This window comes from Ornithorhynchus anatinus, chromosome 6 (genome assembly GCF_004115215.2).
Source record: "Ornithorhynchus anatinus isolate Pmale09 chromosome 6, mOrnAna1.pri.v4, whole genome shotgun sequence".
NCBI classification, from domain to species: domain Eukaryota; kingdom Metazoa; phylum Chordata; class Mammalia; order Monotremata; family Ornithorhynchidae; genus Ornithorhynchus; species Ornithorhynchus anatinus.
The window spans coordinates 30,710,817-30,735,885 of record NC_041733.1 but is presented as its reverse complement, the minus strand read 5'-3'; the positions used below and the strand labels follow the sequence as shown (position 1 = coordinate 30,735,885).

The following is a 25,069-nucleotide window of genomic DNA, read 5'->3' as shown; positions in this document are numbered from 1 at the left end:
AGCCAGAATCCCTATATTGGCTATACATCAGACCTAAGAGAGAGGGAACTTCTTCCACATTTAAATAGTTTTTATTCAGTATTCGGAGTCACGTAGAAACAGAGCTTGAACACAGGATCATTGCTTCCCTTAGTGAGGCAAGTGGGCAGTGCTCTTCATTCAGATTAAAACGAGGTAGGTTTTGTCCTTCCTTCTAATCACAAAGTCAACACCTTCTGCCTCCAGTGTGAAACCTGGAAGCTTTTTATCCTCATCCTTTTTATTGCACACTTGATTGTAGATATCTACCCTCAGGGTACAATTGTATAATATTTTAACATAATTCCAATAATGTATTACACAAAGGTGGGCACATTCAGTGACCTTGAGTCCCAGGCATTTTGACCCTTGACCCTGGAAGTTGGCTGAAAATATAGTGGGAGGAGGGAAAGATGTTTTGTTTTGCTTTTTCCTTTTGCTCTGCTGAAAGCTTTCCACTCTAGCTTCTCTCTCCCACTCATAGCCACCAGCAGTAACATCCAGGGAGCTGCTACATGGAAGAAGTCAGGCGTGCTTAAATATCAGAAAGGATATAGATGTTTTACAGAGATTACTTACATTTTTTGAATTAGGCCTATAGATTTCTTATCATGGCCAAAATAAGAAATCCATTGCCTTTTAGCCATCTTCCAGTGTCAATAACAGGAAATATAGGTTATAGTCTTAACCGTAATGACTCCTACCAGGGATATAAACATACACTTGTTTTCAAGAATGCATAAACAATGATAAATAAAGAGCCCAAAGCATAAGCATTGATTGTGTGGGACAGATCAAAATATGAAGTTGACTTTTACCAACTCAAGGTTCCTTGGGTTTTTTTTTAAAGGAGCAGAAATGATTCAATTCGATTAGTTTTTGACACATGTGGTTATACCACATGCAATAATTTATAGGGTAAACAAGCTTTCTTCAAGAGATAAATATATCCTGAATCGTGTTTAACATGTACAGAAGGGGATGGGAAATTATTTCAGTACCATTAGTCAAAATGCCGAAGAAAATTCCCCTGTATTATAGCCAGTGCGAGATTGGGTTTGCAGCCAAGTACATCAATATAAACGTTGAACTCTCTGGGGAAATCCGTGCCTCATAGTGTTACATAGGGAAAATATGTGCACAGACATTGCGGAGCCCTTCATAAAACAATTCTCATTTTGTTAAAATACAAAGGGATCACATTTTCAATCAGGTGATCAAGCAATTTTGCATGTTAGGCTTGCCAACCAAAGAAAATCTCAATAAGAGACTTGTGTTTTCAAAACATTATTAATGTAAAAAAAGTAGACGTTAGGCTGATGAGTTTTGCATTTCAACTTTTAATTTTTTTATCTAAATGAAGGAAAAATATTTGCAAGTTGTATGCATCCATTCATAATTGTTTCACTTAAAATAATTATGAAAACAAATTACATTAGTCTGCTTGTTTTCCATTTGGCCTGCTCAATGCATGATAATTAAGAAAGATTTTTTTTAAATACTTGAACTGCTTCATTTCTCTGGATCTGTGGCTTAAAAATTGATCCAGCAATATCACAGAAATTGGAAGTTTGTTGACAAAAATACGTTATCACTGCTGGAAAAATGTCACTCTCTCTTATTGATTGATGCAAACTGTGTCAAAATTTGATGCTATAAATTTAGTTTCAAGTTCCTAGATTGGATTCTTGCATCATGTCAAGAGAGCACCAGACAGGAAGTCAGGAATTGAATGGCCTTAGTAGATGCAGCACAGGTCTGGAAGTCAGAAAGACCTGGGTTCTGACCCCAGTTCTGCCATTTGTCTGTTATGTGACCTTGGGCAAGTCACTTGACTTCTCTCTGCCTTACCTCATCAGTAAAATGGGAATTAAGACTGAGCGCCCCATGTGAGACATGGACTGTCTCCAGCCTTTTCTCTCTCCTCTGCCCTTAGAACAGTGCCTCAGACAAAGTAAGTGCTTAACAAATACCACTCTAAAAAGGATACTTGGTTTCCTTTCTTAGCTGTATTCCCGAACTGCAAGTGATTTGGGATAAGTTGCTTCATAAATTTCTGGGCATCAATTTTCATATCTGTAAAATGGAGTTCTATATTCTTAGCTGCTTCTAGGAATATTGTCAAAGCATTCTGATCTTTCAGTCATTCATATTTATTGAGAGCTTACTGTGTGCAGAGCACTGTACTAAGTACTTGGAGAATACAATATAAGAAACAGGCACAATCCCTGCCTATAGTGAGCTTACAGTAGAGAGGGGGAGACAGTCATATGAATAATAAATAAAGATATGTACATATGTGCTGTGGGGTTTGGGGGTGGGAAATGAATAAAGGGAACAAGTCAGAGCGATGCAGAAGGAAATGGGAAAAGAGGAAAGGAGGGTTTAGAGAAGGCGTCTTGGAGGAGATATGCCTTCATTAAGGCTTTGAGCTCAGTTGATTTAAGAACGGGACTCTATCATCCAAGGGTCTCCAGGGCAGAGCAGTAAATTCTGAGATCCCATTGGCTGGCAGAGTTCAGTCCATTAATATTGGCATTATTCTTTTATGCCACAGTTCGGATCGATCGACGAGTTTGGGGACATGTATAGTAAAGTTTCTTATGGCACTCATAGACCTCCAGTATCTCCAGAATAAAATATTGAATATGGTAAAAAGTGGCAATTTATTTTGGTGAGCAGAAATAGTTGTGCATTCCACTCAGGTGTTATATAGTTAGGTAACCGCGCATGGTTTCAGCAAATATTTTGAATATTTTATTTCCAAATCTCAGTACTTTCACTTAGAAAAATGAATGTATTCCCCCTAAAATTCTAGCGAGAACATTTTGTTAATTCTGTCAATGGCAGTGGAGGAAAGTTGTTTCCTAAGAACTCGGGTAATTAGTGGCTCAAGATTTAAATTGAGGTAGAACTCTGTGTGGTATGGGTAAAAAGTCAATTTGGGGACCTTGCAAATCTTTTCAAAGTTCAAGGAAAAGCAGTCCCTAGCAATGGGCAGTAGTTGCAGACCACATGGAACTGAATCCTTCTCCTCCTTGATTACCACCTTGGCCTCCTTGCTGACCTCCCTGCATGTTGTCTCTCCCCACTCCAGGCAGTACTTCACTCTGCTGTCTGGATCATTTTTCTACATAACCATTCAGTCCGTGTTCCCCCACTCCTCAAGAACCTCCAGTGGTTTCCCATCCAACTCTACATCAAACAGAAACTCCTTTCCATAGGCTTTAAATCGTGCAATCATCTTGCCCCCTCCTACCTCATCTCCCTGATTTCCTACTACAACCCAGCCTGCACAACTCACTCCTCTAATACCAACCTACTCACTGTACCTCGAGCTGATCAATCTCGCCGTGGATCTCTCGCCCACGAACTTCCTCTGGCCCGGAACGTCTTCCCTCTTCATATCACGAGAAGCAGCGTGGCTCAGTGGAAAGAGCACGGGCTTGGAAGTCAGAGGTCATGGGTTCGAATCCCGGCTCTGTCACTTCTCAGCTGTGTAACTTTGGGCAAGTCACTTAACTTCTCTGTGCCTCAGTTACTTCTTCTGGAAAATGGGGATTAAGACTGCGAGCCTCATGTGGGACAACTGATCACCCTGTATCTACCCCAGCGCTTAGAACAGTGCTCTGCACATAGTAAACGCTTAACAAATACCAACATTATTATTATTATATCCCACAGACCATATCCCGCAGATCACTCTCCCCACCTTAAAGATTTATTAAAAGCATTTATTAAAGATTTATTAAATCTCCTCCAGGAGGCCTTCTCTGACTAAGCCCTCATTTCGCCTTTTCGCACTGCCGTCTATGTTGCCCTTGCATTTGGATTTGCACTCTTTATTTGCACCTCAGCCCCACAGCACTTAAGTACGTATCCATAATTTATGTATTTATATGAATATCTGTCTCCCCTTCTGGATTGTAAGTTCATTGTAGTCAGGGAACGTGTCCACCAACTCTGTTGTGCTCTCCCAAGTGGTTAGTACAGTGCTCAGCACACAGTAAGCATGCGATAAATACAACCGATTGATTTAGTCACCTTGAAGATAGATCTTTTTAAAAACTTGGAGATTAATAGGGAAATAAAGACACTACTCTCTGAAATGTTTTCTTTGGTGAGCCTTGGAAATTAGGAAATGTTATAGAGAGATGGATAATTCATTCAGTCACATTTATTGAGTGCTTACTGTGTGCAGAGCACATTTATTGAGCGCTTACTGTGTGCAGAGCACTCTACTAGGCACTTGGAAAGTACAATTCAGTGACAGAGACAATCCCTGCCCACAGGGGCTCACAGTGTAGAAAGGGGGAGACAGGCATCAATAGCATCAATATAAATAAATAGAATTATAGATATATATATATATACACATCATTAATTAAATAAATAGAATAATAAATATGTTCATATATAAACAAGTGCTGTGGGGCAGGGAGGGGAGGTAGAGCAGAAGGAGAAGTGCACTGAGTGTGATGTGTCTAAAACCAATGTGTCTCTATAACCAATGGTAATTGTGCTAATTACTAATGGAAGACCAAACATATTAGCGGAGAATCTGTAGCAAAACAAAATAAAGTGCTTCATAGCCACATATGTTTCTTCTTCAGGTTGGCCAAGGCTCAAAGAAGTATTAATGCCACCTACCCGTATTATTACATTTGCTGTTATCCTCTGTGTGTGTGTGTGTGCCTGCACGCGTGTGTTGATGCATCCACAGGAATATTGAGGTTTGAATACGAGTATTTTATTGCGCCTCTTTTTTAAAAATTGTACGTGTTAAGCATGGCATAGTGGATAGAGCAGGGGCCTGGGAGTCAGAAGGTCATGGGTTCTAATGCTGGCTCTGCCACTTGTCTGTTGTGTGACCTTGGGCAAGTCACTTGGCTTCTTTGTGTCTCCGCGACCTTATCTGTAAATTGGGAATTGAGACTGTGAGCCCTACATGGGACAGGGAATGTTTCCAAGATGATTTACTTGTATGCACCCCAGCACTTAGTAAAGTGCCTGGTACACACTATGTGTTTAACGAATACCACTATTACCATTATTATTATTAAGTGCTTCCTATATGCCATGCACTGTACTTAATGCTGGCGTAGTATCAAGTAATTAAGTTGGATGCAGTCCATGCCCCACATGGGGCTCATTTTCTTAATCCTCATTTTACAGATGTGGAAACTGAGGCAGAGAAGTTAATTGACTTGCCCAAGGTCACACAGCAGAAAAACGGCAGAGCTGGGTTTAGAACCCGCATCCACTGACTCCCAGGCTTAAGCTCTTTCCATTAGGCCATGTTGCTTCTTGAAAAAACAGATATTTTACCAAATCAGTCAGAGCATTAGAGGGATATGTGGGCAAGGAAAAATGAATATTTGAATTTGTTTGAACAAAGACTGTACAAATGGTCATGAATATTAGGTTAAACAGTGCTTGCAAACTCCCTTAATATGCTGTGATTCCTTCCTCTGTGTCTCTTGGTGTCTGGTCTGAAAAAAATTTTCAAGATGACTTGCATATTCCCACAGAAGAACACATATCAAATTTCAAGAATCATGCGATCCTCTAATGCCTTAGGAATTATTCCACCATTTGTTTTTGTTTCCCTGTCTTTTAGTCCACTGTATTATAGGCTTCTCTGGGGAAATCTATTGTTAGATGTTTTCACACACAAAAAGCCCTGATAAATGATAAAATCATGCTTCAGCGTGTGTAACACATTCTTGAAGTACAGCTGAATTCCATTATTCAGATTGTCATTTGCATGATAACTTGAGTTACCACTCTCTGTGTAGGTTCAGGTAATAGAGAACTACAACAGATAAAATGAGAAGCAAGTTCAGAATAATGTCCATGGGATAAACCGTGTTAGATCTGTTGAATTAAAGGGATCAATTCTGTAAAAAGTTCAAAGGTGGAAAAAGGTTGCAGCTTGGTGCAAGTCAATATTCATATGTAATACAGATCTCTCCCGTAAGACAGACCAGGAATTATAATAACAAAGTTAGGATGGAATTCCTTCTTTAGAAAGGTAATACACTGCATTTTCTTTTCCCAAGGGCAAGGATTTGGATTTTTACCTCTTTGGGATTTAAGCAATATTATTGCTCCCAAATGAAATTTGAAATGACACTCCCGCTGAAAAGAGAATTGATAGCAACAGACTGAGATTTATTTTCCAATCCAAAACCCCAATCCTTAACTGAAATAAATAACTCTCTCTTGTGGTATAATGGAAGCCCATGGGGATGAGAGAGGAGGTAGGGTTAGGAGAGGAAGGTGAGAATTAAGTAGGTGTATTAGGAAGAGAAAAAGAGGGAGAGAGAAATTTTTGCAAAGTCTTTGCATCCATTTAATGTACTTTCAATGAACGCCAGCCACCTTGTTTGCCTCTTTCTTCCATGTTCTCACGCTGTTTCTACGCAGCCAATTACGATAGAGCCGAACTCACCGAAGGCTTGTTTAGGCTTGAAGGAATGGTGCACTGAGAGCTGCTCTTGACAACTGGTGCTTCCATCAGTATTCTTAATAAAATATGAAGGTCATTGGTTTTGGGGACTGATTTGGTCATCTGTTAAATTAAGAAGCACAGGGAGAGGTTAGGGGCCACCCAGCTGTGTAACACCGAACTAGGACTGAAGATAAAAGTGGGGACCGCATTGACTCAGAGGCTAAAAACAGTCAGGATTCCATTGCTAACTCTGCCAAGGCCTCGCTATCTATGGCTGAATCAGACACTCAGGCAGAATAACGTCCGCGGTCAGTGTCATCAGAGAGATACAAAGCCTGGGGTTTTGCCATTGCGGACCCACAGATGGTTGTAGAAATAGGCAAAGCTATCTACATAAAGCTGGGAAGCAATGTGGCCTAGTGGAAAGATCACAGGTCTGGAAGTCATAGGACCTGGGTTCTAATCCACCTCCTCTATTTGCTGTGTGACTTTGGGCAAGTCACTTAATTTTTCACCACCTCCGTTCCCTCATATGCAAAATAAAGTTTCAATACCTGTTCTTCCTCCTACTCAGAATGTGAACCCCATGTGGAATCTTATTATCTTGTGTGTACTCCAGCACTTAGTACAGTGTGTGGCATTTAGTAAGCGCTTAACAGATGCCACAGTTAATATTATACATATTATTATTACCATGCGGTTGGAGTCTATGATCTATTATTTTTGCATAGGAAGGAGGATAGATACTTGAGACAGAAATAACCTAAAATTAGTTCACTCTAATTTGGCTTTAAGTAGAGAGAAAATGATGTTTTCACATGGAAATCTCCTTCTGGTAAACCCCAGCCAGGTAGGAGTAGATTTAGGGAGCAGACGGTATAGTCAACAGCCCACCATGAGCAGCACTGAAAGGGAGGCTTTGCCCCAGAGTAATCCCTAAGGGAAACTCAATTCTGTCCTGAGGGACAGATGAAGCTCATCCACTATTTGCAGGTCAGGCAAATTCCTCCCAGAATGTCCCAAGGGCTTTGGGGAGGCTTGGACAAATCAGCCCCTTTGCTCCCTGGATCCTGTGTTTTGTTTTTTTATCTTGTTCTTTCCTTCCCTTCAGTCCTCCTGGCAGCTTTTAGCCAGGCCTGTTTGGCAAGTTTTTAAAACAGACTATTTTGGCCATGACCTCACCCTTTTACATCCTGAATCTGCCAATTTCTTCTGGGTGAGGGGCTCCGCCTTTTATGTGGGGAGGAACTGGAAAGTTGGGTTCATAGTCATTGTTGCCATTATTATTATTTATTGGATTTTTTGTGTGTAAGGTGCTTGTTAAGCGCCTACTTTGTCCCACACACTGTACTAAGAGCTGGGATAGATAAAAGATATTCAGGTTGGTTACAGTCCCTATCCTATATGGAGCTCACAGTCTAAGTGGCAGGGAGTAGGCTTTAATCCCCATATCACAGAGAAACTGAGGCACAGAAAAGTGAAGTGACTTGCCCAAAGTCATACACCAAGACCAGTGGCCGAGCTGGAATTTGGATCAGGGCCTTTTGACTCCCCGGCCCATTCTCTTTCCACTAGGCCATGATGCTTCTCCATTTCTGGTAAAATAGGTCAAATTCTGGGAGATTTCCTAACCCATGCCAAGGGACGGCTTAGGGAGTCATATCAGGTAGGCCAGACCACAGTAGAAGTCTGCTAGTAGTTCCAAGGTGAAGATGGCTATGCAGAAGCTCAATCCGAAGTCATTCCATTAAGGCACTAGCCCTTCATCATGTGAGGAATCAAAAATACAATATTATGGCATAGAGGGTAATCTTAAATTTTCCTTCCTACTGAGTCAGATCTTCTCATATCCAGAAGGATGTGTGTATATGATGATGAGGCTGTTGAGGATAGATATATATGTTCTGGAAGTTCTGGCACTCTATTGGGAGAGGTTGCACTACCTACTGGCCCAAGATAAGGGTATTGCATTTATTCATTTTAGAAATTTGAAGTGAAACAGAAGCTTAAACAAGGGTTAACTGGTTTCCTCAAGTCAGAGGAACATGGTTGTCCTTGGGGCAGTATTCATTTGTGTCATACATCAAAGGGTAGTGTTTCATTTTCAGCTGACCATTGAGCATTAAAAGCTGGAATGCCTTCATCTCTGACTCTTCCCCCGACTTCTCCCGTAGAAAACAGAGCTTAATTAATAAAAGCACTTCAACCCATAGAGCTTTTAAAGTGTAGCATCCCTTTAAAAATAGGGGACTGAGGAGCTACTTACATGCTAAGGGTTTCAGACCACAGGCATATATATATATGGTACAGTCTGTTCCCCTGTGGGATTGTTCCATCAGTGACTTGGTTAAATCATTGATTATGTGTTTTGATGGGCATACAGTGTGCCTGTGACATTGGTTGTATTTAAGAGTAAATTAGAAGAGTACATATGGAAGGTGGAGGTATCATTATGCAGTTTTGTGGGATACTCCACAAATAATAACGTTGGTATTTGTTAAGCGCTTACTATGTGCAGAGCACTGTTCTAAGTGCTGGGGTAGATACAGGATAATCAGGTGGTCCCACCTGAGGCTCACAGTTAATTCCCATTTTACAGATGAGGTAACTGAGGCACCGAGAAGTTAAGTGACTTGGTGACTTGCCCACAGTCCCACAGCTGACAAGTGGCAGAGCCAGGATTCGAACCCATGACCTCTGACTCCAAAGCCCGGGCTCTTTCCACTAAGCCACGCTGTTTCTCTAAGCATAGAAAAGCATGCTGCTTCTCTAAGCAAAGTATAGAAATCTCTAATATCTTCAAAATGCCCAGGTTAGGAAATACAATACAATTTCTTCACTCATGGCCCTCCTTATCCACTACTAGAAAAATACCTGGCTTGCAGAAAATCCCTGCTAAAGAGGCACAACATGCATCATAATCTGAAGACTGATAAAATCAGACTTGCCTGATTTAGTAGTCATTAGTCTACTGCTGAAAATACAATGCCAGGTTGTTGACAGCAAGAATGACGTATAAATCTCATCCATTGCTCACATCTCTATGCACACATGCAGACACACACAAACATTAGACATATTTGCAATTTGCATAGCTTTGTCTTTTAAAAGTGAACTCCAATTGATACTCCTGTAATAATAAACAGATTATTCATAGGTTATCCATGTACATTTAGATAAAGTGGTACAAAAGCCAGTTTTTCCCTCGCAAATTAAATCATGCTATTTGGGATTTCTTAGGAACCAGTTTATATATTGCTTGTTTCTTTTTTTTAAATATATTGCTTTTTTGTTTTGTTTTTCAAAATATAAACTCAATCCACCCCAGTTATTTTTCACTGTCCTTTCATTTACCTCTTCAGGATGCAGTGAATTCACTTGGGTTTATTATTATTATTATAATCATATTTGTTAAGCACTTTCTATGTGCCAGGCACTGTAGTACTTAGCACTGCGGTAGATACAAGGTAATTGGGTTGGACACAGTCCCTGTCCCACATTGGGTTTACAGTCTTAATCCCCATTTTTACAGATGAGGTAACTGAGGCACAGAGAAGTTAAAGTGACTTGCCCAAGGTCATACAGCAGACTTGTGTCAGAGCCAGAATTAGAATCCAGGTCCTTCCAACTCCCAGGTCCGTGCTCTATCCACTAGACCACACTGTGTGTCCTTTCTTGAATCAAATCTGTTTCGGCTCCCTCTAGGCTGTAAGCTCTTTGTGGGCAGGGCACAAGCACCAACTCTCTTATTGTGTACTTTCCGAAGCACTTATAGTACTTTTCACACAGTAAGCACTCAAATACCACTGATTGACTGGTTGATCACATAATGTAAGGTTGCAGGGAATCCCTGTGGGTTCTAAACTGCCTTGAGGGTCCTTGAGGGTCAGGATCAAGGGAGCTGGCCTGAGGCAAGTTTACCTTCCCTGGTGTCCATCCCCATCCCCTCCAACCCCTCAACACCCCCTCCCCTATTCCCCTTCTACCCCCTGCCCTCCCACCCCCCCGCTTTCCCCTCCTCCGTTATCCCAGGCTCCTTGACCGATTGCTATGACAGCTCAAACAGTCAATCAGTGGTATTTATTGAGTGCTTACTGTGTGCAGAACATTGTACTAAGTGCTTGGTAGAGTACAATATAACAGTCACATTCCCTGCCCACTATGACAGCTCAGTATCATCAAGACATTCTGCCCTACAAGGGCAGGACTAGAAAAATACTTGGTCCTTCTATTGCCTTCATGGGAAGATACTTCGTCACTTCAGTGACACAAATTTCTGGGCTTGCAGCAGCCAACGTAACCAAACTTTGAAGAAAGAGTTTCCCATTAGAGTGTAAGCTGCTTTTGAGCAATGAATTTTATTGTGTTTCCCTAGTATTTAATACAATGAGCAGCACCAAATCAGCACTCAACAAATGCTACTCCTCTTCCTCCTCCTACTGATGACTAACTTCTCTTCTGGAAACTTGCATAGTCTTCACGTTTGTTTATTGTGATTTTTATATGCTCTTTGTTCATCCTGTCCTGACAAGTTATATGTGTTTTAGACTGTTAATCTAAGTGCAGGGACTTTCGTAGTTTTGTAGTTGAGTAACTTACTCCGTCGTATTTTTTACGTTACAAGTAACATGAAGAATTTTAACTAAAAGATAGATGCTTTGGAGATGCTAAGTCACTTAGAACAAATGAGATCATTATGATCCATTTCTTTGTTTTGTTCTCATCAACTTTAAAAATGGCATAGCCAACAACATAGCCACAGGGTTACACCATGATGGGTCAACTTTATTTGAACTATGTGTTTTTCAGTTTGAAATGAATTTTTACAGCTGAATGATAAACCCCCAAAATAAGGGATTACCATGAAAATGCTGATACAACTTCAACTTCATCAGTTGGGATATGGATAGCATTATTGTAATAATGAAATCCAAAGTCCTTCTTAATCCCATTCTTTCCCAAAAGCGATGTTCTGTATTAGCTATGGATGAAAACCCAAACAAGTACAAGTATATTGAATAATAATGTCTAACCGGTCAGAGAGGAATAGGAAATGAAACGAGTTCATCAGGCCTCAGGAGACCACTGATCAATCAGTCGGTCATACTTACTGAGCGCTTACCCTCTGCCGACCACTATACTAAGCACTTGGGAGAATACAATAATAATGTTGGTATTTGTTAAGCACTTACCATGTGCAGAGCACTGTTCTAAGCGCTGGGGTAGACACAGGGAATCAGGTTTTCCCACGTGGGGCTCACAGTCTTAATCCCCATTTTACAGATGAGGTAACTGAGTCACAGAGATGTTAAGTGACTTGCCCATAGTGACACAGCTGACAAGTGGCAGAGCTGGGATTCAAACTCATGACCTTGACTCCAAAGCCCGTGCTCTTTCCACTGAGCCGCGCTGCAGAACAATATGATGGACACATTCTCTGCTCACATATAGGCAGTTTTTCCTTTGACTAGCTTTCACTGACTTGTTTGGCAGGACTTGATTAAATAGTCTTAACTGTCCTTTATTATCAGCCAAGCTGAAATAATTTTAACAGTCAATAGTAGGTTGTCCAGGGTGGTGCTCTTGAGATGATCACTTACCTTGTGTGCCCCTGTAAATATTGCCTACCTATTTAGCAGTATTGCTCATCCAAGAATATCTAATTTTATATTAAAATTATTCAGGTAATATCTGAGGTAATACACAGAGGGCTCATTTAGCCATGGGCTTTGAGATTCAAATGTGTTGTTTCTCCAGGTGGATGAAGGTTGCAAGAAATCCATAGATATCGGTGGGCTTTTTGTATGATCAGATGCCATTTGCTTACAAATGAGAATTAATAGAAACACGGGACTCACAAGTCACCATTGACTCACCTCCAGATTGTTAAATAAATTGAAAACACTTGGAGGTTTATTAAGGCTTCACTCTGGTTGTTGAGAAACCTTTACTGTTATAAGTATGAGTAATATCCTTTGGGAAAAGAGCCTCTTCTGGAGTGTTCACTTCATGTTATTTATATACCTTATATTGAAATTTAGGTCACCATTTTCTCATGGAGTATGTATATGTATCTCTAGATAGGCAAAGGTACAAACATGCTATGTAAGCATGTGTATACCATATCTTTGTAGTGATTCAGTGCCCCAGGACAATGATTCGTTTTTAAAAACCAAGTAACTTAGTTGTTTAAACTTTAATTTCTATAATAAACAAAATGAACAGTGCTGAGGCGCTCAGTCAATACCACTGATTAACTCTATCTGGAAGCAGCTCAAATAGTTGTCCTTCCTTCCAACTACATTTTATATCTTTTTGAATTTATTTTCAAATATTCAGGAAACCTGTCTTGTTTTCCTGTGTAAGGTGTCGGTAGCATGCTTAGTATTAAGATGATGAAATTAAGGTTTTACATGATTTTGGTTTGTTTCATGTGCAGAGTTCCAGACTAAATTTAAGAAAGAAGTAAAATGAGAAATTTACTATGATTAATGCTAAGACCATTTTAGTTCTGTATCTAGAGCTGACTTAGAACAGTGGTCTGCACAAAATCGGTGCTCAGTAAATGTTAATGACTGGTTTACTGAGCATTGCCTTAATATGATCATTTAAGAGCATTTACTGCCCAAATCAAATGAATTGAGGAGCTGAAATATCTGGAGGGAGCCTCAAGTCTGCTGATCACTGACTGACAAACTGGACAGAGTAATTCACAAAGGAATGACCTCACAATATCCATTGAAAATATGACCCTTTCTCCTAACTGTAGTGAGAGGAACTCTGAAACCAGTGTACCTCTACTTTGAAGTTATACTTACTGGTGTTTTTGACTATGAGTATTGGGGAAGATCAAAGCAGACTTACTGAACTTTAGTGGGTGACCCTGGAAAATACCGCGTTAAATGATAAAAATTCATGAGGTACAGTTCTCACATAAATGAAAAATGGTTTGCATAGCATTATGAAATGACTCTTGGGATATTAATATGGTGCGTGTTTTTTTTAATCCAGCATTCTTAAAGTGGGGAAAGGTAAAGGGAAAATGGACACAAACAGTATTTACTGTTAACATCAGGGATCAAATAGTTAATGTCATAAAACAGTTCAAGTCAGTGAGTACTTTTTGCACAGTTGCGAGTAAGTGAAAAGGTAATCCTGGTGTTTATTGCTTTTGAGAAGTGTCCAAAGTGTATTCTATAACATATTGGGTTTTATCAATTTGGAAACTATGCTGACTAAATTTAATTCTGAGTTATGCTTTTTGTAGAATGCTTGAGGATGACCTGAAACTCAGCAGTGATGAAGACGACAGCGAACAGGTAAAATCCTCTATAATATCAAAATTCTCTTGCATTGAAGAGAGCAACCTGTAAATTGTGTTAATATTTTCAATAGGGAAGGTTCTTCAACTGTTAGCACAAGTTAAGTTTTAGAATTTGAGGTACAGTTTCTCTTTTAGTCATTTGAGTATAATAAGGCTTACTCCCCATAGTCATTAACTCAAGTATAAGTACTACTCATACATTCACATTTCCCAGATGTATCACTTTAGAACCCAGCTGAGAATCAATAGTAGACATCTTTTGGCTTACATGGGACTTTAATGAAAAATCATTTGTAGAAAACTTGCTGATGCTATTGTCCTTCCCTACATTATAAATATTTACAATTACTGAAAAAAAGGAGGGGGGAGAAATTTGTGTTTTCAGCATTTTCAGTGAGAAAGCCTAGATGTCTTTGTTTTAAGAAATCAAAAAGGGGTAGATTTATTTCAGTAGCAGTCAGGACAATAGATGTTGGTTTTTATTACAACAATGTTATGCATTTTACTGATGACAAAATACTGTGTTGTTTGTGGGTTCTTTTCCAATAGTAACTGTTCAGGGTATCAAAATTACAACAGTATGGGAAACATAAAAGGGCAGGCTATTTTTCAGTGGCTTAACCCTCTCCATACTAAAGCCTGTTTACTTATATTCTTAGAAATTTTGTGAAATAGGAATGGTATTTGTTAAGCGCTTACTATATGCCAAGCACTATACTAATCACTGGGGAAGACAATCAGGTTGGATACAGGTTGGATTCATTCCCCATCCCACCTGGGGCTTACAGTCAAAGTAAAAAAAAAAGGCATTTTAGTAAAACCCTCTCCTTTATGTGTATGGACTGTATGAGTTCATATGGAATGAATGTTTTATGATAAGCCAGCAAAGAAATATTTTATTTTACCAATTCATTGAACCCAGAATAAAGGTCATTTAGTCCCTTCCCTTATGAACCTGATAACTATGTTACAACTGCTAGAACTTTAATTCAGTTCCACAACTACCTTTCTAGGCTCAGTTTATCAGGCTAATATTTCTCATTTCATGTAGCACTAAAAGTTTCTGTTCTTGAATGCCTTTATTTTCCTTCAAACCCATCCTTAGCTAATGTTAAATTTTCACCTTCCTTCAATACTGTTCAGTTGTTCTTTACAGACTGGATTTTTCTTCTTCAGTCCCTTCATCTGCCAAAGTTGTTATTCTTTTTAAGATACTCTCCTTTCAAAATGTCTATTTTAGAGCCAGATGCATAAAACACAAACACTATCCTTAGCATGGTGTTTCCTGGAGTGGGCAGAGAAGTATGATCACTTTCTTCTTCATTGTTAAGAACATTTCCATAGCGGTCTTGGCATTCCATGAGTTATTACAAATTTCTATCCATCTTTTTGACCATTCCTGGTTTAGTATTTCTTGGATCAGTCAATCAGTCAATAGGGTTTATTGAGAGCCTTCTAGTAATAATAATGATAATTGTGGTATTTAAGTGCTTACCATGTGCCAGACACTGTACTAAGCACTGGGGTGGTTATAAGCAAAATTGGGTTGGACACAGTCCCTGTCCCATATGGGGCTCATAGTCTCAATCCCCATTTTACTGAGGCACAGTGAAGTGAAGTGACTTGCTCAGGGTCACACAGCAGACGAGTGGTAGATCTGGGATTAGAACCCATCACCTTCTGACTCCAGGCCTGTGCTCTATCCACTACTTCATGCTGCTTCTCTGTATTATGCACAGGCATTGCACTAAGCAGTTGGGACAGTTGGTAGGCATGTTCCCTACTCACAAGGAGCTTACAGTCTAGAAGGGAGGCAGACAGTAAAATAAATTATGTTGTGTATGTAAAGTCCATGGGGCTGAGGGTGAGGTGAATAAAGAGTTCAAATCCAAGTGCAAGGTCAGTGCAGAAGAGAGAGGGATTAGGGGAAATGAGGGCTTAGTTGGGGAAGGCCTCTTGGAGATGTGATTTTTAAAATCTGGATATTTAAGTTTCTGAATTTTTATGTCTTTTGACTTCAGATGAGGTGATGAAATACCTTTATTTTATAAGTTGATCAACTGAAACTTTGGAAATGAAATATGAATACAATTTGAGAACAATAATTGAATTGACTCAAGTACCCTGCAAAAGCTACCACTTTTCAAGGAAAGAAAACATTGCATAGCAAATCTACATTTTCATATTAAAATCTACTAGATTCCATGTATTCACATTTTTGCCATTCACCTTTTAAAAATAGATGCTACTACTTAAAACACTAAATATCCCAAAAATGACCGTTCCAAATCCACATATGAAAAATTAGTTCTGAATCTATATTTGAAGGCTTATTTTGTGGCATTTAAATCCTGAGACTTTTACATTTCAACTGTTTTTCCGTCATCCAAAGCAGTATTAAAGATGGTGATCAGGCCTAAAGGTCATATGCACAAACATCAACAAAGCAATTATATGTGTTTGAATGCTAAGCATTCTTCCCTCAAATATATAAATGGATGATGAGACTGGAATGGGAACATTAAAAAATACAAATTACAGATGCCAAATGTTCAGCTATGGAGTTTAAGGTATCCAAAAACTTTTTTAACATAAGATTTTACCATGTAGCATGTAGTAGCTTTGGAACTTCAGATATACAGGCCCACATGCACATTGCTCCCACTGAGGAGAAGATTGCAATAACATTCTGAAAATATTTGTTTAAAATTTGGGTGAAATCTCCACATCCTCCATCCCATATTTTGTTTCACTTTCAGAATCAATCTTAGCTATTTTTGAGTTTGATCGGGTTTTTGATATAGCCAATGCTGAAAGACGACTGTCCTCCCCATCTAGATTGTAAGCTCCTTGTGGGCAGGGATGTCTGTTTATTGTTATATTTTACTCTCCCAAGTGCTTAGAGCAGTGTTTTACACCCAGTAAGCACTCAATAAATTTGACGAAATGAGGGAATGAATGAAAATATCTTCTTAAGAAGATATTAATCACAACAAATGAGATGCAGTGCCTTTGTATTTCTTTTTAAATGAATTTTGGATTGTGGGAAGGTCCTAGATTAAACCTTGGCAACCTACTTTCCCGCATTTACTTCCCTCCATGGTTGAACTTTGAAGACCTTGTTTCAGTGGAGTGGTCATCAGGTATTGTGTGGATAGTGTAGAGTAGCTGACCTTCAGCCCATTTAGTTCTTGGCTTAATTTTTGGCCGATCCCCTTTGTGCTTTTTTCTATTAGTTATTTGGGATTAAAGACTATGGGAAATGAAGGGTTAAACCTGGAATCAATTTTCATTTACAGCTGAGAAGCAGTATTGATGCTCTGCTTGAAGTTCAATAAAAGATCTAAAGATATAGACCTTGTGTTTCTCTTTCAATATAAGCAGGCTAATCAGTCTCAAATGTTTTTTACGAAAAAATTGTATTGACAGGTTTATTAAAATGGCTGTCTTTTAAGTTTAAAGTTATCCACAACATGACCTATTCCAGAGGGTTTTAGCCTGCACTCTGACCAACCCAAAATATCTTTGCAGCACAAATTTGTAGCACCAGCTAAACATATGCTTAATGTTTCATTAAGTGATATAATTATGTTTGATATATGCAGAACTAAGGTTTTAAACTGTAACTGGGTGGGATGATGGGGCCAATATCACAAAGCCCCCGTTAACGCCACAGGTATCTTTCTGCATGTATCTGGCTGCGAGATTAAAAATATAAAGGCCATGAAAGAAATGTGCTTTGTTTGAAAATGCTTTTCAGGCATTTAAATATTAATGACATCTTATAAGTTGGGCTAAAACTCTTGATGGCTTTATTTAGCCCATCAAGTTAGAAATTCAGAAAATGTGGAATAATGCAGGAAAATTTTAATTAGAAGCCAGGTTCAGCTAAGGGATTTAAGATAAAACGTGGATTATTATTTTTGTTCTTTAAAAGCAGGGCTCTACAATTCAAATTAGCTTTGAGCACAAAGGCTTCCTAATGAGTTGTGTCTGGATACAGTATTTTAAGTAGCTGTAGTATACTCAGTTTTCTCTAGCCAGATCTTCTTTCTTCCTCTGCCTAAGGAATAGCCTCATAACCTTTGAAATGAGTCCTTAATTCAAAGCACATTACTGAGGATCTGTGTATTTTTAAACCAAGGGGGCTTTGATATTGGAAGTGGACCTGCACCTTTATCTACTGTTCTGAGCATATTAGTTCGACAGAATTTTTTCTATAGTTTTGCCTTTTATAAATTTTTATCCTTTGCATAATTCTTTTATCTTAAGGGTGCACAAGTCTCTGCAAAACTGCATACACATGTGCCAGTTCACTTGTTGTCCAGGCTCTTGGTCTTAGGTTTTATATTAAATCCAAGCCTCCATTTACCGGCTAGGTTAATATTTGATAATCATATGCAAAATGAATTAGTTGTAATAGGAAATTGTGACAGCCCTAGGCTGCATTTCGGATACCTGAGATGCATGCATACTGAACTTTCAAAGCATGTATTCAAGTTAAATTAAAACATGCTTTTGTGCTTTGAGCTTGCCAGTGAAAAGGATGCAGTAAATCTTATTCATGCAAAGAGCAGCATGTTTTGAAGCAAAAGACTGTAGTGAGTGAATTAGTTGCAACAATAGGGGCCCTTTCCTGCTGTAATTGTTCCTATTTTTTAGCCACAATTCTCCCTCATCATCCCGAACAAGTTGTTACCTCCCCTAGGTTTCTCTCTATTTCCATTTACTTTGTTATCAGCAGAAAGGCTGAGGAACAGCACTTCTGTAATGACATCAATACTGCACACACAGTGAGAGAGGTCAGCTTGTCAAAGCTAAAGAAAAATCAGATGGATTAGGATGAAACTAAGTGCAAAATAACTTTGATGGTGATTTTAATGCAAGCAGTTTATCTGTCATTGGATTTCATTTAAATCCTAGAGAGTATGGGCTATTATTAGTAGCTGCAATTTAAAAAATGTGTTTGAATAAACTCTCCAAATTGCCGTTTTTAATTATCAAGCATTGGTTAATATGTGAAATGTTTAATTTATTCATTAATGACTAAGAAAGTGAATAGGATAACTTATAAGGTTAATAGGAAAATATCGGCCCTCATATTCCCAAGATTATGTCTCACATTAATCTAGAGACTAGATTAATAAGAGATGCTTGGGGCTTTTATGTTGGGTTTTTTAATATGCACTAGGCAAACCATCAGACTGTTTAAAACCCTGCCCACTGAATTTCTCCACTGTGCTTAGGCCTTCTATTTATAGTAGAAAATGTTTTCATATGTGGTATACAGATAATAGCACATCTGTGAACATACACATGTGCACAGCTAACTATGTGTGGTATCGAAGAGCCATCCTCAATGTTTGGAATCAGAATGATTGAAAACCAATTATATCTTCCCTGGTCATGGAGAGACTAAAATACTCTACGTGAATTGTGAAATCTCCATATTTACTCCACTTACAGAGGACATGATTAATTTGAAGAGATACCTTGAATGGATGAAAAAGGATTTAAAGACAGTCGTTCATTTCTCATTAGTTATTATAAACAGAAATGTGGCTTACTAAGTAAATATTCATTTGACAAATGAAGATTACTGAAGTGCAATGTATCTAACGGAAGTGTGGAGATGAGAAAAAATACTTGAACGATGGATGTGCTTTAGCATCGTTCTACTATGATATCATTGGCTCTGACTCCTGCAGGTCCATTGATTCCCACTGTAGTTGTGAGTCTTTGGCTGCACTGTGGAGTTACATCTTTAAATCAGTTAACCTATCAAGGAAGTAGAACAGCCAACTCCCAACAAAGATTCCTGCTGTTCCTGTCGCTTCTCCCCACCACTCTTAGGTTTGGGAGGGAAAAGGGAAAGAGGAACCCATTTTCCTTACAACTCCTGCTTATTAGATAATAGTTTCCTACCTGGAATTAAACCATTTTACAGAAACCAACTGTCAGACACATAATCTAATATTATTTAGCACAGAAGATAGCTGACCTTTTAATGTGGAGTCCCTACACTAACCCTATTTAAACTTTTTGTAATGCTGCTTTAATGGGGGAAAATTGCAGTAGGAGCATCTTAATTTCACATGGTCACTTGGGGATTTGGTAAATAGACGTGTACACTCGTTGTGGGCAGGGAATGTTTCTACCCACTCTGTTGTACTATACTCTATCAAGTGCTTACTACAGTGGTGTGCTCACACTAAGCACTCAGTAAATACTCTTCATGGTGGGAGAAATTGTGATTAATACAAGTCTCTCCCCTTGCCTCTTCATCGCTTCCTGCATCTCCTACAAAGGTGTGACACATCCCAAAAGATCATTTTGAGCCAAAAATACCAGGCAATATTTTAACCACTTCAGAACCTTGGAGTTCAGTGAACTGGCTCGGTATGTATGCTCTCTCATTTGAAAAGAGTACCTTGGTAAGAGCGAAATTCAGTAGACAAAAGAGAAAAAGATGCTATAAATGTTGCTTAGAATGTAATTATTTCCTCTTAGGTTTGCAATTCTTGAGGTAGAAGTTGCTCTGGGAAACCGCTCAGTGTCTAGGGCAGCTGCCATCAAACAGTAAATCAGTTAATGAAATTTATTGAGCACTTACTATATGCAGAGCACTGTACTAAGCACTTAGGAGAGTAAGGTACAAGAGTTGGTGGTAGATACATTCCCTGCCCACAAAGAGCTTACAGTCTTGAAGGGGACACATCTTTAGGTGTTCACTTCCTCCCCACAGTTGTGAATTTAGCCTTTATATAGAAAGAGAAAAATGAAAATTTCCCTACTGGCGGAGGGGTGGGTTCTTGCAACTTCCCTGAGCTCTAAAGGCAATCTTCTTCTGGTCTGATGTTTGGGCATAAATCTTTCCTTCCTCTCCTCCCTGCCAAACCAGCTCCCTGATTGGCTAGTTCGACTCAGGACACTGAAGGCCAATTTGAAGTACATCCTGGCTGACTTGATCCAGAAGAAACAGCTGCTAATAGCTATCACTCCCTAGTTGACCACTGAAATCCACGTTCTAAACCACTGATTAATTGTGGTGTTCACTGAGTTAATTACAGTATTCACTCATCTGTTGTGTGACCTCGGGCAAGTCACTTCCCTTTTCCATGCCTCAGTTTCCTCGTCTGTAAATGGGGATTAAGACTAAGTGAGCCTTATGTGGGACAGGGACCGTGTCCAAACCGACGTGTTTGTATCCACCCCAGCTCCTAGTACAGTGCCTGGCACACAGTAAGCGCTTATCAAATACCAGAATATTTAGTGAGGACTTACTCTGTATGAAACACATGAACAACTCACGTCCCAGCAAATGTGACAACTCGCTTCCATCATTTAATAATTATGATGTTTTCTGATTATGGTACGTAAGTGCTTTCTAGCTGTCAGGCACTGTTCTAAGTGTTGGGGTAAATGATCAGTTCAGACACAGTCCCTGACCCACATGGGGCTCACAAGCTAAATAAGATATTGTCATATGTTTAAAATAGTCTGTAAACTCATGGACAGGGAACTTGTCTACCAACTCTGTTGGATGGCACTCTTCCAAGTGCTTATGCTCTGTACACAGTAAGCACTGAAATACCATTGGTTGATTGAAAATTCAGTGAGGAAAGTATATGACATAGCTTTCCTGGTTCCATTTGATAAAAAGCAGTTGTAAACTCTTAAGACTAGAAGGAGCTTGAAGATGAGATAGACTTTAAGGTAAATCCCATTTGCAACAATTTAATCATAATCCCTCTGAACTCAAAGGATATATCTTTGTAACTGTAAACTACAACTGTAAGTTTGTCATGGGGTTGGGGAGGAATGTATCTACTATCTCTTGGAGTTGGGGGGGAATGTATCTACTATCTCTCTTGTATTTTACTCTCCCAAATGCTTAGTACAGTGCTCTGCACACAGTCAGTGCTCAATAAATATCATTGATTGATATGGAAAATAGCCAATCAGCACATGTAAATCTTTTTTCCACCTACTCCCAAACAAAACGGAAAAACTCCGATATATTATCTTCTCACATATTTACTAAGCCTCTTCAAGTACCATAATCTATCACTTAAAGCTGATGAAACACTTAAAGTGTTGAAGCTCTTGTTTTGTGAAATTGAAATCAGGGCTGTTTTGCGGCATAACTCCTACTACTAAAATTAGCCATCATTCTTTTAGACCTATCCAAGGAAGACGTGGGGTTAGAAACTCCAACCAGGACCACAGTTGAGAATTTTCTGAAGGTCTAGGTAATCATGGGCAAACATGATTCCCAAACAAGTTACTAACCCATGTTGGGATTTCATCAATAACACGAATTGGACAGAATAGTAGTGGAAAAGATCCAAAAGGAGCTTCACAAGATAATGGCTAAAGCCACTTGAGCAATGCTATAGTAAAATTAAGCTAAAACAAGAACCCCACAAGCTGCCAACCTTTTGTGGGCGGGGAGCATGTCTACCCACTCTTTTGAATTGTACTCTCCCAAGTGCTTAGTACAGTGCTCTGTGCACAGTACGTACTCAGGTTATTGATTGATTGATTTCCCCTACCCTAAAGAAGTATGCATTCTGCAGAAATGCTCTGAATTCCAACAGGCAACTATAGTAGTCAGAGCAGCATTTATTGAGCACCCACTTGGCGCAGTGTACTCTGTTAGGTGCTTAGAGAGTCTAGAATGATGATCTGAAATGTTCCCTGCCCCCAAATCTTTCAGTCTATTGGCATTCCTGAGGTCTTTTTCCATTAGTTTGTTGGATGTTGTACCTGAAGCCACATATCCAGTTAGCGATCTCAGAAATAATGTATTTATTTTTTGCCCTCCACTACTAACTAAATTTATCGGTGGTAAGGAATGCCAGTCAAATCACCTCTGGAAAGGAAAACTGCAATCCTCCCTTCTCCTTCACTCTTTCTGGTCAAATCCATTCAATTGCAACAATTAGAACATGTATTTTTAACCCTGAGGCAAGCACTATTATCCCAACAAATTCTGATTCAACCCATTCTTTAGTGCTTGATTATAGAATGCCTCAATACCGTAATCAGACTGTGATCAATGATCATTTGATTGATTCATGTACTGTACTAAATGCTTGAGAGAGTTGGTAGACATAGTCTCTGCCCGCAAGGATCTTCCAGTATAGAGGTGGAGCTTAGTGTAGAGGAGTCCACTGCTAATCAATGATAATTTCTCTGAGCATACAAGAAATATGTTTCCCTAAAATTTCTAAATTTCATTCCTGTTTTGTTTTGATTTTTCATCTCAAATTATGAGTCTTCCCTGTATTTGTTTTGGAGTTAGAAAGGTGAGGAGGGTGCCCTTCGCTGTCATAGGCTTGCAGCCAAGTTCTGCAGGATGTGACTGATTTAGCTAGGAATAGTATCCCAATTTCAGATTAATGTAAATACCATTGATTGAATGTGTATACACACTGGCACCAGCACAGGTTAGCTGAGCAGGGAGCTTGTCTACTCTCATGGGTATGACAGTTAGACGGCACACTGTGCATTAGCCTCCAAAGTTCTAAGTCAGGCACTTGGTTTTGTTTATTCTCTTACGTGCCTGGCAGCCTGCCTCTGCTGCCTGGGATATTTATTTGACAGCGAGTTCTGAATCATTCAATCCACTTAGGCCGAGGAGCTGTGGACTGGTCTCAGACCCAGCAAGGAGCCTTGATGGTAGACCTTGCTGAATTTGATCCTCCCATGGAAATCTGGTGAAACCATCCCTGTTATTGGGGGTGCGGGCATTGGCTATGCCAGAGGAAGAAGCTGACACTGCAGCTAATAGAGAATATTTCCCTAGAAATGTGAATATAAGCCCTTTGCCACTCTGCAGAGCCATAGGAATAGCAGATGCATGTGCATTTGTTGTGCATGAGAGAGCTATAGGTAGAAAAATGTAGCGCTGTATGGAACAGTGTAAATAAAATAACATTTTACATTGACGGACAGTCGCATTATTTTTGATAGGAAAAAAAGCAATATCTGAATGCACTTCATTATAAAATGAGCCCAGATCCCCAGACCATCTGAGGGCTCACCTTGATAATCTCACCACAGAGAAAACCTATTTAACTCCTTTGATTTTGTTGTTACTTATTTTGCTTTAATGTTGCAAGAAGAAGAGATTTTATTGTGCTTGCTTAATAAGGCATCTTGTAGGAAAAATGGGTGGTTGTCTTAAGTCTGACCAGAACTATTCAGGGAATGTTTCCTAAAATCATTGCTCTCTGAATTCCAAAAATAGTGTTCATGTGTCTAGCTCGCTAATTAGGGCAGTTAATAAATGAGCGGATACTATCAGGCCAATGATAATAGATTCCTAACAGATGATCTTTATAGAATTTCCCTAGTTACACTGATTTTGCTAGCTCTCCATTATGTGTGCTTTTTTATTTGAGATTTGTTAGAGAAGGAAAAAAAATTCTCCACCCTGATTGTCCCAGGACCGCATACCTGGGGATAGTGATATAATCTAATTTAAAATATGACATTACAGTGTATGTTACAACTACATGGTATAACAATGTAAATTGAGAATCCAGATCCAAAAGAATAACTCATTAACATCAAGCATAATCTGTAGAACCCTGTCTGAAGGTGAGGAAACGAGGACACATGCCAGAGGTTAGGGACTAATTGACCGTATTTAACATAAGGAGAATTACAGATTTTATAGAGTCATTTCTTTAATACTCACTTTCATGAAATTTAAGTCCTGTTTAGTAAGATATGTCACACCAGCAGCATCTTCTGCAAAAATCCTGTGCTAATACTAAGTAATGATATTGTTATTGTGGGATAGTAGAAATAACAATGTATTTTAGGTAATCAAGAGCTAGAGTAGATAATCTTAATCTCAAATTTACAATCTTAGTTTGGCAAGATTGTTATCTTGAGAAGAAAAATGTGCAATAGGAAAATTTTAGAAAAAAATAAAAATTAAATTATATAAAAATAATGGTATTTATTGGACACTTACTCTATGCAGAACACCGTACTAAGTGCTTGGGAGAGTACAGTACAACAGAGTTGGTAGACATATTCCCTGCCCACATGGAGTTTGCAATCTAGAGGAGGAGGCAGACATTAATACTAAATAATTTATAAGTTTACAGAAGTTTAAATAAGTGCCATAGGGTTGAAGTTGGAGCAAATACCAAATGCCTAAAGGTCAGAGACCCAACTGCATAGACAGTACTGAAGGGAGAGGGTGCCAGGGAAAAGAAGGCTTGAGAAAGGCCTCTTGGAGGAGCTGCTTCTTA

General features: G+C 39.1%; 1 protein-coding gene across 6 annotated transcripts in view; it reads left to right on the top strand.

Moving 5' to 3' along the window:
• AFF2 (AF4/FMR2 family member 2) overlaps nucleotides 1-25,069 on the top strand; it is a 626,935-nt gene that overhangs the window by 506,812 nt on the left and 95,054 nt on the right. For 5 of the 6 annotated variants that reach the window (XM_039912362.1, XM_039912363.1, XM_029067285.2 and 2 more), the window contains one exon: nucleotides 13,740-13,791. In XM_039912362.1, coding sequence (XP_039768296.1) covers nucleotides 13,740-13,791 — 52 coding nt within the window. Of the gene's footprint in view, nucleotides 1-13,261; nucleotides 13,393-13,739; nucleotides 13,792-25,069 lie in introns of those variants that run through there. The other variant, XM_029067288.2, reaches the window with a different exon arrangement.